Source organism: Peromyscus leucopus, chromosome 1 (genome assembly GCF_004664715.2).
Source record: "Peromyscus leucopus breed LL Stock chromosome 1, UCI_PerLeu_2.1, whole genome shotgun sequence".
Taxonomy (NCBI): domain Eukaryota; kingdom Metazoa; phylum Chordata; class Mammalia; order Rodentia; family Cricetidae; genus Peromyscus; species Peromyscus leucopus.
Genome location: NC_051063.1, coordinates 31956764 through 31971250, shown reverse-complemented (window position 1 = coordinate 31971250; position 14487 = coordinate 31956764). Strand labels below are relative to the sequence as shown.

The window sequence follows — 14487 nt, the reverse complement described above, 5'->3', positions numbered from 1 at the left end:
CTCCCAGTGCTCCACCAGGGGCCCAGCCGTGGATGTCTGCATCCAGATTCCTCAGTCCTTGGATGGGGTTTATGGCACAACTATCAGGGTGTCTGGCCATCCCATCACCAGAGTAGGTCAGTTCCTGCCGTCTCTCGACTGTTGCCAGCAGTCTTTTGCGGGGGTATCTTTGTGGATCTCAGTGGGCCTCCCTAGCTCTCTGCTTCCTCCCCTTCTCATGTGGTCTTCATTTACCATGGTCTCCTATTCCTTGTTCTCCCTCTCTTTTCTTGATCCAGCTAGGATCTCCCACTCTCTTTCCCTCGACCGTCGCTCTTCATTGTTCCCACTCATGACCAGGATGTTCATGTAGATCTCATCCATTTCTCCATGTCTTTTTTGGGGTCCCGTTTTCCAGGTAGCCTCACTGGTGATGTGAGTAGCAGTCCAGTCATCCTTGTTCCACATCTAGCATCTTCCTATGAGTGAGTACATACCATATTTGTCTTTCTGAGTCTGGGTTACCTCACTCAGGATGATTTTTTCTAGATCCATCCATTTGCCTGCAAACCGTATGATATCATTGTTTTTCTCTGCTGAGTAGTATTCCATTGTGTATATGTGCCACAATTTATTTATCCATTCTTCAGTTGAAGGGCATCTAGGTTGTTTCCAGGTTCTGGCTATTACAAACAATGCTGCTATGAACATAGCTGAGCAAGTGCTCTTGTGGTATGATTGAGCATTTCTTGGGTATATGCCCAGGAGTGGTATAGCTGTATCTTAGCTGTTTCTTTCAGTTTCTTGCCTTTCATATGAAGACACTGACTTTAGATGCAAAGCATCCAATCAGTACACTTCTTTCTTCTGGTTAGTGGGGTGACTGTAGCATGAATCTTAAAAGTCCTCGCTGAATGCTCAGCTGGTGTTGTCTCCTCAGACTGGAGGCCTCTGAGATCCAGAATGGGTCTCAGCTGAATTGCTGCTCAAAAGCCTGAATGCTTAACCAGCCAAATGCTTAACCAGGCCAAATGCTTCTAGTTTCTGGTCCTCACGCCTTATATACCTTTATGCTTTCTACCACCGCTCCCTGGGATTAAAGGCTCGCTTTCTGGGATTAAAGGCATGAGTCACCATGCTTGGCTGAATCCTTGAACACATGGATTTCTGCCTCTGGAATACTAGGATTAAAGGCATGTGCTACCACTGCCTATCCTAAGTATCTAGTGGCTTTTCTCTTCTCTGACCCCAGATAAGTTTATTAAGGTACACAATATTTTGGGGAACACAATAACACCACAGGATGACTATAAATGATACAACCGGTCGGTTGTATGGGGGTCTTGATATATTTTTCCTCTTCAGAACTACTATTTGTATTTCTTTACCCTCTGGAGACATTTTGTTTACTTGATAATGAGAGAAAGCTGGTCTCTTTAGGATTGAGGTTCTACCATAACTAAGCCCTCATGGAGCTTACAATACTTTATTACTAGTAATATAAAGATTTGAATCTAAAATAAGCATTTTTGTTTGTTCAAAATGTTTGGAAAGTTGAATTATTTAGTTTTAATGATATCTTAGATTATATGTTGTTCTTTTGATGAGGAAGCTGACAGAAAAGCTTGAGTCTGATTTGACTGCTAGGATGGTTGTAGTAGTCTATGGACACTGGACTTATTGGACTTACCATGTGTTCTACTCTTCAGTGGCTCCCTGAGTATTGTGGAAACAGAATGAGTATATGTGGTCCTTAGTCTTGATTCTAATAAGACACATTTCACTTCACAAGAAGTAAATACTTAGAGGGGTCTACACTCTCCAGTCTTACTCAGCACAGTGCTGGTGTCCAAGTAGAGTGAGATGATGAGAAAGAACTGAAAAGAATACAACCAGGGAAGGAAGAGGCCAAATTATCACCCTTTCAAGATGACAATGTCCTATTTTAAAGATCCTAAAGACTCCTCTAGACAGTGCTTAGATCTAGTGTGCACTTGCAGCCAAGCAGTAGGATACAACATTACTATGCAAAAGTCAGTAGATAATGAATGAACTTATCAAGAAAGAGATCAGGAAAAAAAATTCCCATTTACAATTCTTCAAAAAAGAAATAAGAACAAACCTACCAAGGAAATGAGACCTCAGTAATATAAACTTTATGACACTAAAGATGTTGAAAAAGAGAACCAGGAGATGACAAACCTTTCCATGCTTACAGATTGGCAAAATTAATATTATGAAAATGGCTATTTTTTTTGCAAATTATCTACATGTTTAGTTTACTCTCCATCAAAACCCCAGTGTCATTCTTCATAGAGGTAGAAAAAGCAATGCAGAATTCATATGGAGGCACAAAGGATCCCATGTAGCCAAAGTGATCCTCAGCAGAAACAGCAGTTCGGGGAGCACCATGAAACCTGATCGCAAGTGATACTACAGAGCCATGGTAACCAAGGAGAGTGGGGACTGGCGCAGAGACAGCCGTGGAGACCAAGGAGTGGGGACTGACGCAGAGACAGCCACGGAGACCAAGGAGTGGGGACTGGCGCAGAGAAAGCCGTGGAGACCACTGGAATGGAACCCAGAAACAAACTCACACAGCTACGCCACCTGTTTTGTTTTACATAGGTATCAGAAACATCCATTGCAGAATAGGCAGCCTTTACGGCAAATAGTGCTGTGAAAACTGCATCCCACATGTAGAAGGGTGAAAGTAGATGCTTCCCTCTCATTCTACGCAAAAATCAGTTGAAAAGGAACTAAAGAACTTCGTGTAAAGCTTGAAACTGCTACGACAAGTGTATTTATCTTTATTTATGTGTATGTGCACACATACATGTTTGTGGGTGCTCACAGAGGCCAGAAGATGGTGTCAGATCACCTGAAGCTGGACTCAAAAGAGGCTGCAAAGTTACCTGGCAGAGAGTCCAGCAATCAAACTCAGGTCCTCGGCAAGGCAGCCAGTAAGCTCACCTTGAGCCATCTCTCCAGCTCTGAAAAACACTGTAAAATACAGGCCGAAGCAAGACCTTTCCTAAGGACTCTAACAGAATATAGCTCCAAAGACTGACAGATAAGATTACATGAAAGTGAAAAACTTCACAAAGCAAGGGAAATAATTGCCAAAGTGAAGAGACAACCTATGGGTCGGGAGAAAAATCTTTGCCAGCTATACTTCAGATGGGGGTGGGGCTTAGTATGTAGGAAATAGAAAGAACTGTAAAAACTAGGCACAAGAAAACAGATCTTCCAGTCAAAGAAACAGGCTAGTAGAAAGTGTTTCATATCCTTCCCATTAGGGAAATGCAAACTAAAGCCCTGGAGGTCCCATTTTTCTGTCAGTGGCGCACATCCAAGGGCGAGGACCAGGGGAGTGGCAGATGCTGGAATCTCAATAAGTGGCAGGAGGAGCAGAAGTTTAGAGGTCATCTCCTCAGGTACACGGTAAGTTCAAGGCTAGCTTGGGCTGTATTAGACACTGTCTCAAAAAATTAAAAAACCAAACCAAACCAAAAGGTAACCAGTATGGCAAGGATGCTGGAGAAAGGAACGTGTTCACTGTTGCTGAGAATGAAGATTACAGAGGCAGTATGGAAATCAGTACGGAGGGTTCTTAAAACGCTCCACGTGGAAATGCCAAATGACACAGGTATGGCACTGTTGTGTATATCCAAGGGATTTCTGTGTTCTGCCACAGAGATACTTACACACCCACGTGTTCACAGTAGATAAGACATGGAAGCTGCCTGAATTTCCACTGACTGATGAATGGATAAAGAAGTGTGATACACACATAATGGAATTATATTCTCCTGTAAAGATGGAATCATGACATTTGCAGGAAAGTGGATGGGACTGGAAACTTAAGTAGAAGAAGCCAGACTCAGAAAAAACAGAGACTTCTTGTTTTTGCTACACAGATCCTAGATGGAAAGAGAAGGTGTGTGTGTGGTGGGGGGGGGGGACGGGACGGGGACGACGACAATAAACTAGGAAGGTGACAGTGAGCAGTGGAGAGTTCTTAAGGGAAGGAGAGAGAAAAAAGGGTGACATGAGAGAAGAAAAATGGGGGAGGAAGCTGAGCAGCCAGAGGGAGACAAGGGGTGTGGACAAATGAGAGCCAAGTGTATGGAAATGCCGCAGTAAACCCACTACTTTGTGTGCTAACCTCAAAAACTAAAACACAAAGGCGGAAACAGTGATGCCGTCAGAGACTTCAGTGCCTTGATAGTGATGATTTCATTTCTTGCCACACAAGCCTGGGCACCCAAGTTTGGAAACCTATCAGTCATGTAAACAACTGGGCAGGGTTGTGCATGTCTAAACCTGGCACTGGGAGGTCGGGGAAGGGAGATAGGCAGATGCTTGAAGCTGGCCAGCTATCCTATCCAGCTGGTGAGCAATGGGTTCAGTGAGCGACTCTAGCTACTTTTTAGAAAATTTAGCAAAAGAAATATAAAGCATAATGTTAAAATGATTAATAATGACAGTGGAAAAGAAAGTGAAATCCTGCTTTTGGTTATACATTGATAGAATGAAAAGCAAAGTCTCAAAGTGGTCTCACCTACATTCATAGCATTTTTATAAGAGCAGCTAACACGCCACTGCTGGGTAAACAGACACACTAAATGTCTCCTTGGGAAGGGATATTAGGCCTTCACATTTATGATGAGCTATCTCAGTTACTTACACGATCACTGTTTGAAAAGGGCTAATTAAAAGGATCTTCTTTTCTTATAAAAGTACATATCTTAGTTACAATTTCCTGTTTGGCCAATCTGTATTCTACTATAGTTATTCATTCTGCATCAGTGGACACTAGGTGATAAGCTTGTGTTGGAATACTTTCAGAAGCAAAAGCATTGCTATCTTTTTCCATGGAAGGTATTGCAATAGTCCGGGCCAATTTGCTCTTGTGCCTGGTATTTCCTCTTTTAGGGGCATGTATAATTTAGCTTCCTCTGCTGCCGTGTAGAGTGCTTGCTCTGTTTCTTTGTAACTATTACTATAGTTATTGTCAACCTAGTGATACAGTGCTTTAAGTACATTATAGGGATTACTCAGTTAATTTTCATGACTGTCCTAGGAAAGAGATTATTCTTAGAGGTGAGGAAAGATGCAGAGATCATTAAGACCTCCATTGAGGCCCCCATGACTGGTGAGTAGTAGCCTGCAATGTGAACGATGTCTCACTACCAAGCCTGGACTCTGAACCATTATTGCATGTCTCTCTTGGCACCCATTAAACTCTCAAGTGCTGTATCCAAAGTGTTACAGGGTGACAGATGGCCAAAGCATGCCCTGCTATGATTTTAGTGAGCAAGGTGGAACTAACATATTGCTGTATCCATTAGTGCCTCATCAGTGTGGTTTTAACGTGTAAGAGTTTGGCTGGCAGCCGAGGTCACATGTTGGTTGTATACGATTTTCCTAATTAGGAAAGACTTTCTCAAAGAAATTTCCTTACATGACCAAGCCATGCTGCTGCTTCATAGATGAGCCATGGGAAACAATCTCCCATCTTCTGGAGAGTCACAGTCAGAAGACCAGATCAGGTTGCACCAAACAATGGGCTGCTCCAAGGGTGTTGAGAACAAGTTCATGAGAGTGTTTTAATTAATGCACAAATTCTCAACAAAGCAAGCAGCTTAGCACCCGCTGTCATTCTCTAGCTACTTACTGAGCCAATCAGGATGCAAGCACTAAAGCATTTCCCATGTTACTTGATCGTGATCAGCCAGCGCCATAGTTCTGCTTCCTCAGCTGCAAACCCAGGACTTAGAATCTAATCCTTTTAGTGCTAACCATTTGGGCGAATAAAGAATATGCATGTGATTCACCTTTTTCTCTCCCCACTTCAGCTTGAACAGATGGATTTGGAAGTCCGAGAAATTCCACCCCAAAGTCGAGGAATGTACAGCAACAGAATGAGAAGCTACAAGCAAGAAATGGGAAAGCTGGAAACAGATTTTGTGAGTTCGGTTCCCCTCTGCTGTCCTCAGAGTGTGAAGCTGGCACTTGTGCTTCATTCCTTTGCTTTTTCCTCCCCAGGCCTTAGCATTAACTACAGTCTCAGAGCTCCTGCAAAAGATGAACACAGGTTTGTTTAGGAAGAGGACAGGAATTAGAGGTGGCAAATGGTGGGAGTTGGAGGACACGGCTCTCAGCTAGATCCAAGATGCACAGTCCTTGAGTCAGCATAGCACGTACTAGTATTCAGCATTGGTTACAGTTCCTTTCTAGCTCATGGGGCTGAGTAGATGGCTCAGTGGGTCAGCTGACACACATGCATGAGGACCGAGTTTGGAAACCTAGCAGTCATGTAAACAACTGGGCAAGCAAGGTGCTGCGTGTCAGCCTTCTGAATCTGCTACAGCATAGCGGGACCTCGAGGACACGAGGCAAAAGGAAACAAGTCCCGCCCAGAGGACAGATGAGGTGTACATCCTCTTGTACAAAGTTTCCAGAATGGTCAGACCCAGAAACAGAAAGTAATATGGCACTTGCTGGGAACGGGGCAAGGAGAATGGAGAGCTGTTGGATGTGTAGACTTTCCATTCTACAAGAAGTGGAGTCCCACAGCTCAGTACTGTGAATTTGTCTAGCCTCAGTTTGCTAGGCACCTAAAGGACCTAAAGTAGTACATTCTATGTCATTTGGATTTCACCACAACTTTAGGATTCAGATAAATACACTGATAAAATACTGTGAAGGATAAAGAGATAAAGTAATAAATACAATGGTAACAATTGTTCTGTATAGATGGGCATAGCAAACTAGGATTTCAAAAAACAAATTAAATTTCATACTCTTCACATTTAAAGTAAAAGAACATGCAGGTGAAGAAAGAATTGTCCCTTACCTGTGAGTGTCACACAAATCTGCTGTGTTTGTGGATCTGGGTAAAGAATTTATAAGGATCCTTCTGTGTCTGGCTCCCCCTTAGTTTTTTATTTGGAAAGTACACTTCTAGACTGCATTATACCTTCCTACCAGTGGCAGTGGGATTCGGGGAAATGCTTCTGAGCTCGGAAGCATTCTCACTTACTTCTCAGTGGGAACTCCCTGAGAAGGAAGAAGTCTGCATTAGTCACTGTGCTGGTCAGTCAGGTAGGGGACGGTGAGAGGATGCTGAGAGCTGAGAGGTGGCAGGTGAGGAGGAAAGGCAGAGTTGGCTCAGAGTGGCGGAGGACTCCCATCTGTGGCTATTAGAACATCGTGCTGAAGCAAAACAGTTCTTTGTGGTGGCCGGGGTCAAAGAGAGAAAGGAAGTAGCCCCTGTCCTGTCCGCGTGCAGACATCCCGCACTGCCTGGCTTCCTCACAGGCCCCATTTCCTAAAGACGCCGCCTAAGTCTTAATGTGTGAGCTTTAAAAACCGTAAGTTACTCTGATAGAAATGCCACTGTGTTCCTATTTTTAAAAAAGACACATGCTGGGTGGTGGTGGTGGTGATGGTGGTGGTGGTAGCGTGGGTGGTCTATGATGGTTCCAGATGTCAGTGTTTAGTTCCTGTGTTCCACTGGGTCAGATCTTCTCCAGCTGCTCTTTGAGAGGCTGACTTCTCTTGCAGAAGAAATTTGGGGTAGGAAGAAAATGACACTGATTTGGTAATTTGTATCCTATATAGTGCACTAAAAAACAGAACTTGTCAACTCCAATTTATACTTAGAAAATTCTGGCCTGGCTTTTAATCCCAGCACTTGTGAGGCAGAGCCAGGTAGATCTCTGAGTTCGTGGCCAGCCTGGTCTACAGAGCAAGATCCAGGACAGGCACCAAAACTACACAGAGAAACCCTGTCTCGAAAAACCAAAAAAAAAAAAAAAAAATTCTAAGATTACTCTCCAGTGATAAGTGACGATAACAGTAAAATATCTGTAAGGATTATTTTTAATTCGCTTAACCCCTTTTTTATGGAATACTTTTGCAGAAATTTTTTTTCTTTTGAGTGCTTCTCCAAACACCCCTAAAGCCCAGCAATAAATGTATCATTTAGGAGAGCTGTCTTAACAGAAGGCCACAGTCTGGAGGCCAGAAAAGGTGTGGCAAGGTGAGCCCATTGCAAGGCTTCTCTCCTGTCTGTGGGTGGCTTCTTCCTGTCCTTACAACATCTCCTGCACACACTAGTAGCCCCATTGGAATTGTATCACCTCTTAGAAGACCAGGTCTCTGAAGTAGCTCTACATGCTGTGTAATGGGAACTAGGGCTTCGGCATGTAAACCTGGATGGACATACAGCTCAACCCAGAACCCCGACTTGCATTTCAACCTTTTCAGGTTAGACGCCAAGTTACCCAGAGCCCTGACTTTCATTTCAATGTTTTCATGTTAGACACTAAGTTACCCAGAACCCTGAGTTTCATTTCAATGTTTTCATGTTAGATGCTAGATTACCTCACATCCATAGCTTCCACATCACCTAACCCAGTGTTTAATCTACTTGTTTCCCCAAAGAGATTAGTTTTGGGCAGACTCCTCTACTTTAGGTATTTATATTTTTGGATGAGTGTTCCTTTCTCTGTTATATTTTCTACTATGAAGAAAAATGGAACCAACAACCGTGAACTTAAACGTCATTCCCTATGACGTCACTAAGTAATCATGTTTACGTATGTAAGTACTCACTGCTTCAGCTTGCTTCTCTTGTCTGGAAACATTTCACCAGTGCTTTTTATTCATGTATTTACTTACCTTTTTTTTTTTTTTTTTTTTTTTTTTTTAATTTTGAAGGAAGGGTTGGTCTCACTATGTACCTCTGACTGGCCTGGAACTTAGTATATAGACCAGGCTGGCCTTGAGCTCACAGAGCTACCCCTGCCTCTGCCTCCCAAGTGCTGGGATTAAAGGTGTGCTCTACCATGCCTAGTACTAAAACATTTTTTAAAAAAAAACGTGCACTAGTAGTTTGCTTTCATGTGTGTCTGTGCACCACTTGCATGCCTGGGGTCAGCAGAGGAAGAGAGGGTGTTGGTCCCCTAGAACTGGAGTTGCAGCCAGTGCGAGCCACCACGTGGTGCTGGGAGCCTGGTCCTCTGGAAGAGCAGCCGGTGCTCTTAACCATTGAGCCAAGCCCCCAGCCAATCCTTTTTTATTTTTAAGATTAAATATGTTCTAATTGCATATTAATAGGGTTCACCGGAGCATTTCCATGCATGCATATGCCCACTGTATAGATCAAGCCTGCCCCTTCTCTGCCCATGACTACTATTCCCCACACTACCACTTTTTTTTATACATAAAAAGCCCCTCTGAATTTCTTTTGCCTCTCTCTGCCCTTTCCTGACTCTGGTGACCACTGTTCTACTTGTTTCTATGGATTGACATCTGTTTCTGTAAGTAAGTGAGGACATGCGACATTTGTCTTTCTGCTCATCTCCCACTGATAGCTCATAGTGATTGGATGTAGACAAATTTCTAAGTGGTCTTATTAAATAAGAAACACTGAGCCAAATATAGGGGTGAAAGCCTTAGAGATCAGGGAAATAATGATAGCCACCAACCTTACCTCTCCAGCTCTGCAGCTACCCAAAAGGGGGCTACTTCCTATCTAACCTGCACCTTTATTACTTTGCTGTTCTGCCCTCTCATTGGCTCTTAGCCCAGCTACCTCACTTCCTTGCAACTGCCTGTCTATACAGACCTCCAGGTCTCTATGGTTGGTACTGGGATTAAAGGTGTGTGTCATCACGCTTGGCTGTTCCCTAGTGTGTTCTTGAACACATAGAGACCCTGCCTGCCAAGTGATCAAATTAAGGGCATATGCTACCACTGCCTGACTTTTGTGTTAATGGCTTGCTATTACCTCTGATCTCCAGGCAAACGTTATTTATTAACATACAAATAAAATATCATCACATTTTAGCACAAATAAATTATCACCACAATTGGCAGTTTGTAAAGTTCTTTAACATACATTCTTTCATCTCATGTTATGGTCTCTAGACAGAATGGTTGTGGATTACTGGCTTCAACATACAACCATAGAACCAAGGAGGCTCAGATGGATTACAGGTGTTCATCAAGTCTTCTTTAGCCCTAATGTATGCTAGTCCCTGTCCTAAGTTCTGGAATACAGCCTGAATTTGGATCAGCATAATGTTGTTGTTTTTGTGGAATTGAAACTCTAATATGGACCTTGGAGGGGAACTCCTGAGAAGATGAAAGTACAGGTGTGTCATGTTGCTCTTTGAATTTATGTGTCAGTATTGGTGTGAGCTTCCCTAGGGCATGAAAAACAAAATGTGTGAAGCATTTGGTTCAGGAGTTAACAGGTGATAGCAGTTCAGTTCCTGGGAGAGAGCACATGAGCTTAGCACAGAAAGGCCATGATGTCAAAATATTCAAAGAAAATGAACCAGTGAAAGGAGAAAAACGGTGAGCCGAGGGTTGTTTTTTTCCCCTTCAAATTTAAGATTGTTTCTTAAGAAAACACAATAAATACGCCCCATTGTAGTTGTCTTTTTAAAGTTACAAACATGTATAAGATGTTTGGTCAAGACTCAGTAAATAGCAAGGAATTGGAAAAATGTGTGGTGAACCAGGAGACTGTAAAGGTCTGTTGAGTGCTTGAGACAGCTGATATTGCAGTGTGATGCCAGCACCATCTTGTGGTTGATTTCTGCAGTTGCATTTTTTTTTCTTGTTGCAGAGCTGAGCTTCCTTTAAGACAGCACACTCCCACAGCCAGGAGGGTCAGACTGTGATGGAGTTGGAAGTGGCACTCTGTCCCCCAGTCTAAGTCCACTCCTCTCCCAGGTCAGGGTGCCAGAGTGCTGTCCTTTCCTGTCTGGCAGGCCATGTGATGTGATTGTTAGTCCGGCTCCCAGAGCAGAGCTGCCTACATCAGAGAGAGGCACTTCTATTGACAGTCTCTGCAGTGAGGCTGAATGCGCCCAGAAATCCAGCTGTCTGCAGACCGCTGGAGTTGGTCCCTTAGGTCAGGGTTCAAAGGATGGTGTGAAATGGCTGGAAGCTTTACTGCTGTTACCTGCACTGTCTCTTTTCCCAGGTGACAGACAACTTGAGTATCTGTGGACAGCCTGCACACATCTTCTTTTTAAAGTTTGAGACTAAAGAAGTGGGAATGAGAAAGAGGAATTTAATTTTTTTTTTCAAAAGGTGAAGAACTTGATGCTTCTGTTTACATTCTGTCTTCCTTGTACTTGTGGCTGCCCAAGATAATCTTTGTGGGAACTGTAGGAAACATTCAAAACATGTTTAGAAGTGTGGCTGGTCTCAGCTTTAATATGTAGCAATTATCATGTACTTGAACCTTCTTGCAGGAACATACATGTATTCTAACAAGAAATATGGGAGCTAATGTGATGGTGAACATTACATTTAAAGTGTAGACTTACTATACTTGAGAGACCAAAAAACAAAACATGCCTGTGACATGTAGGCCCCTAACTTGTACAGGACTGTACCCTAGCAGCCCACTTCCCATCTTTTTTCCAGACATTGAAGACTGTTCTTAAATTGACTTTTAAAATTTGCTGTTTTAAGTAGGTCATAAGACTGCTGTATTTGCCTTTGTAAACAAACTTGCTCACTCTGTGAAAAGATGACTAGGACAACTGCAAAACATGTGTTAGAGTCAGACTCTGCCTACACAGACGGAATACATAGAATCTTGTGGGTTTGCCTTGATAAGCATAGGGCTAGTGTGGTTAGGGGCTGTGTCTCAGGATGCTCCTGTGTGCAGTCCTGGCCTTATATTGGATGCCAGTACCTAAATAAAAAGTCTCTTTGTATTAACATGTATCTGTGGTCATGGTGAATCCCTGAGCAACCCCAGACCAGTAATACCAGACTGGACAGGACCGTCTGAGCAAAGAACCCCCCCTTCACCGTGTACACATAACATGTCTGCTGTTTACAAAGATTATACTTCTTCATTCTATGTAAAAATAGCAAAGGATTCCAAAAGATTTTGGAAAGCAAAGAAAAGTAGACAGAAGAACAAAATCACCTTAGACCTATTGCTCCAGGAAACATTTTGGATGGTTGTTTTCCAATTTCTTCTTTCCTTTGCATAACTTTCCATAATAATGCTGTCATACCATCCACATTTAAAAAATGTATGTTTTAATATTTACATTTTTGATATCTATAAGTTCTAGATCATTTTAATAGGAGCATGTTATTTATTCAGTGATGTTAACTTTTGATGAAAACCTGTATATTACTATTTATTTCCTTTACAACTTAGTGTGCTGCAGTGAATACATTCGAATGGGCTTTTAATCAGGATCATTTCTAAAAAGGCACATTAGTAAGGAGTATCTAGTTTTGCAGTTCTTAATACCACTTGGCAGGTTTGTGTTCTGGACCCTTTGCACACTTCTATTGTAGACCATCAGATCATTTCTGTTCTCTTTTTCCTCCATGTTAAAATGTGCTTCAAGAAAGACCAACCATTGGTAGACTGGGGCTGAACATTTAATGTGTATTGTTCATTGAACTCTTAAACAATTGTAGGAGAGACTGTGACTTTGGGGTTTTGCAGACTCCAGGGTGCAATGCCACTGGGATTTTTTTCCAAGGTACCCCCTTTAGGGAGACACACAGTGTTGACAAGGCTAGCGGACGTGTGTGATTCCCAGAGCTGGTTGAACTTTGAACTCATTTTACATTTTCAATATTTCTTAATCAGAAACTGTCGACTGTTTCTTTTAGGCATTTGTACATGCTTGTGACCTTTCAGGGGAAAGGTAGTGGTCTATATCTCACACACATGTGTGTACACATGCTTCTCCTTAAGAAGAGGATTTTGTCAGTGCCATCAGGGACAATGATTAGAAAGCTGTCATGCAGCTGGCCCTCTTTGTTTGTAAGATTCTTGTGTAGACTCTTAACCTTGGTACTGCTGCTTATAGGGCCTTGTTGATTTCAAAGATGAACACAGAAAGTGAACCAGCATGGTAGGAAGACACCAAAAGCCTGCTTTCAGCTGGAGTTACTGCCCTCTGTGAGGCAGGCCGCGCCCTGTGTTGCTCTGTTTTCCCACCAAGAGTATGGAAGGCCCGTGCTCTTGAGCCCGCCCCATCTCGTGTGCTTGAGGGAAGTGGGTCCTGAGCTGAGCATTGGAAGCGTTTTCTTGTTGGACTTACCTGCTGCTAACTTGGAGGTTGGCCTTAATCTCAAATATCTCATCTATGAAGCTTTAATATTTTTCCAGTGTGAGTGATTTTATGACATCCACCTCAGTCTTGAGACTGTTGACTTTAGGTACTGTAGGCTTTTATGACCTGTGAAAATAACTTCCATATTCACTGAAGCCATGGCATAGGTCACGTGTGCCCTGGTACAGATATGTGTGTACCCACATATGCATCCTGTGTAAACTTATCTTTCTGTGGTCTTAGAGTCTGAGATGGGCTTTGCTATTTAAATGAAAATTTTTCTTACGTAACAATGCTTTCTTAAAAAAATTAAAATTATGTTGTCATTTAATCATTTTGTGATTAAAGGAACCCATTTTTTTTATTTAGGCTTTATAATGTTTTGATTTTTCTTTTTTTTTAGTTTTTCAAGACAGGGTTTCTCTGTATAGCTTTGCGCCTTGATTTTTCTATGTAGCTAAAGTATGTATTTTTCAGAGAAAATGCTAAATTGATGTGTGTGTGTGAATGTGTGTATGTGTGTGTATATGTGTGTGTGGTTTATTGGTTTTAGAAGTCGTCTCAGTTATTCTTAATGGCAAGCTACTTTTAACTTTTTTGATGTTTGCTTGTATTCGTGATCTCACTAGAAAATAAGAGAAATTTTTGTATATATAAATTAACTAGAAGCCTGTGACAGATTTGGTTTTCTCATTAGTCACTAGGTGGCACTGTTTGTTTGCAGAGTGCCATTAAAAAAAGAGGAAGGAAAAAAAAAAAAAGAAAGGAAGCATCTATGGTAGTAACAGAAATTACTGCCTCATGAATAAAATATTTCTGATGGGATTTGCATTTCTATATTGGCTGAAGACACTGTGTTGAATGTTTTATTAACCAGCCCAGTGCAACTGTCAGCCTATTAAAGAGAGCCAATGGTCCCTGTTTAGAGAAATAAACTAAATAAATCCAATTCGTCAAATTGTGTTCCTGGCTGTTTATTTTATATTCTTTTGATGTACAGTTTATTTTAAGTTAAAGCCACATTGGTTTAAAAATCAATGGGAAAATGTGACTTGGCATTTGGAACATGAGGAAGTTAATTGCCATGGTCACAAAGCCATCTCTGTCTTAATGTTAAATTGTTTGCTCATAAATACTAAACTTTTCACCAGTTGCTTACAAACTCTGTCATGGTCAGAAGTCATCTGCTTGATATTCTGTAACCGGATGGCCAGAGCTTGCCCGTCGCCATCCGCGCACTGCTTCGTCTCCCTGGCATCAACCTCGTATCTTTTCACTTGGTTCCCATGGCATCCTGCTCCTTTCTCAGGTGTGACCCTCGATTCCTTGGACATAGCAGCAGCTAATTCATTGCTAAGTGAAATGTCTTTTATGAATGTGCTTT

At 42.1% G+C, this 14487-nt stretch overlaps 1 protein-coding gene across 8 annotated transcripts in view; it reads left to right on the top strand.

Annotated features, from left to right (window-relative positions):
• Nucleotides 1-14487, top strand: part of Vti1a (vesicle transport through interaction with t-SNAREs 1A) — a 318865-nt gene that overhangs the window by 9660 nt on the left and 294718 nt on the right. For all 8 annotated transcript variants that reach the window (XM_028875086.1, XM_028875090.1, XM_028875085.2 and 5 more), the window contains exon 3: nucleotides 5841-5951. In XM_028875086.1, the coding sequence (XP_028730919.1) occupies nucleotides 5841-5951 (111 nt within the window). The remainder of the gene's footprint in view (nucleotides 1-5840; nucleotides 5952-14487) is intronic.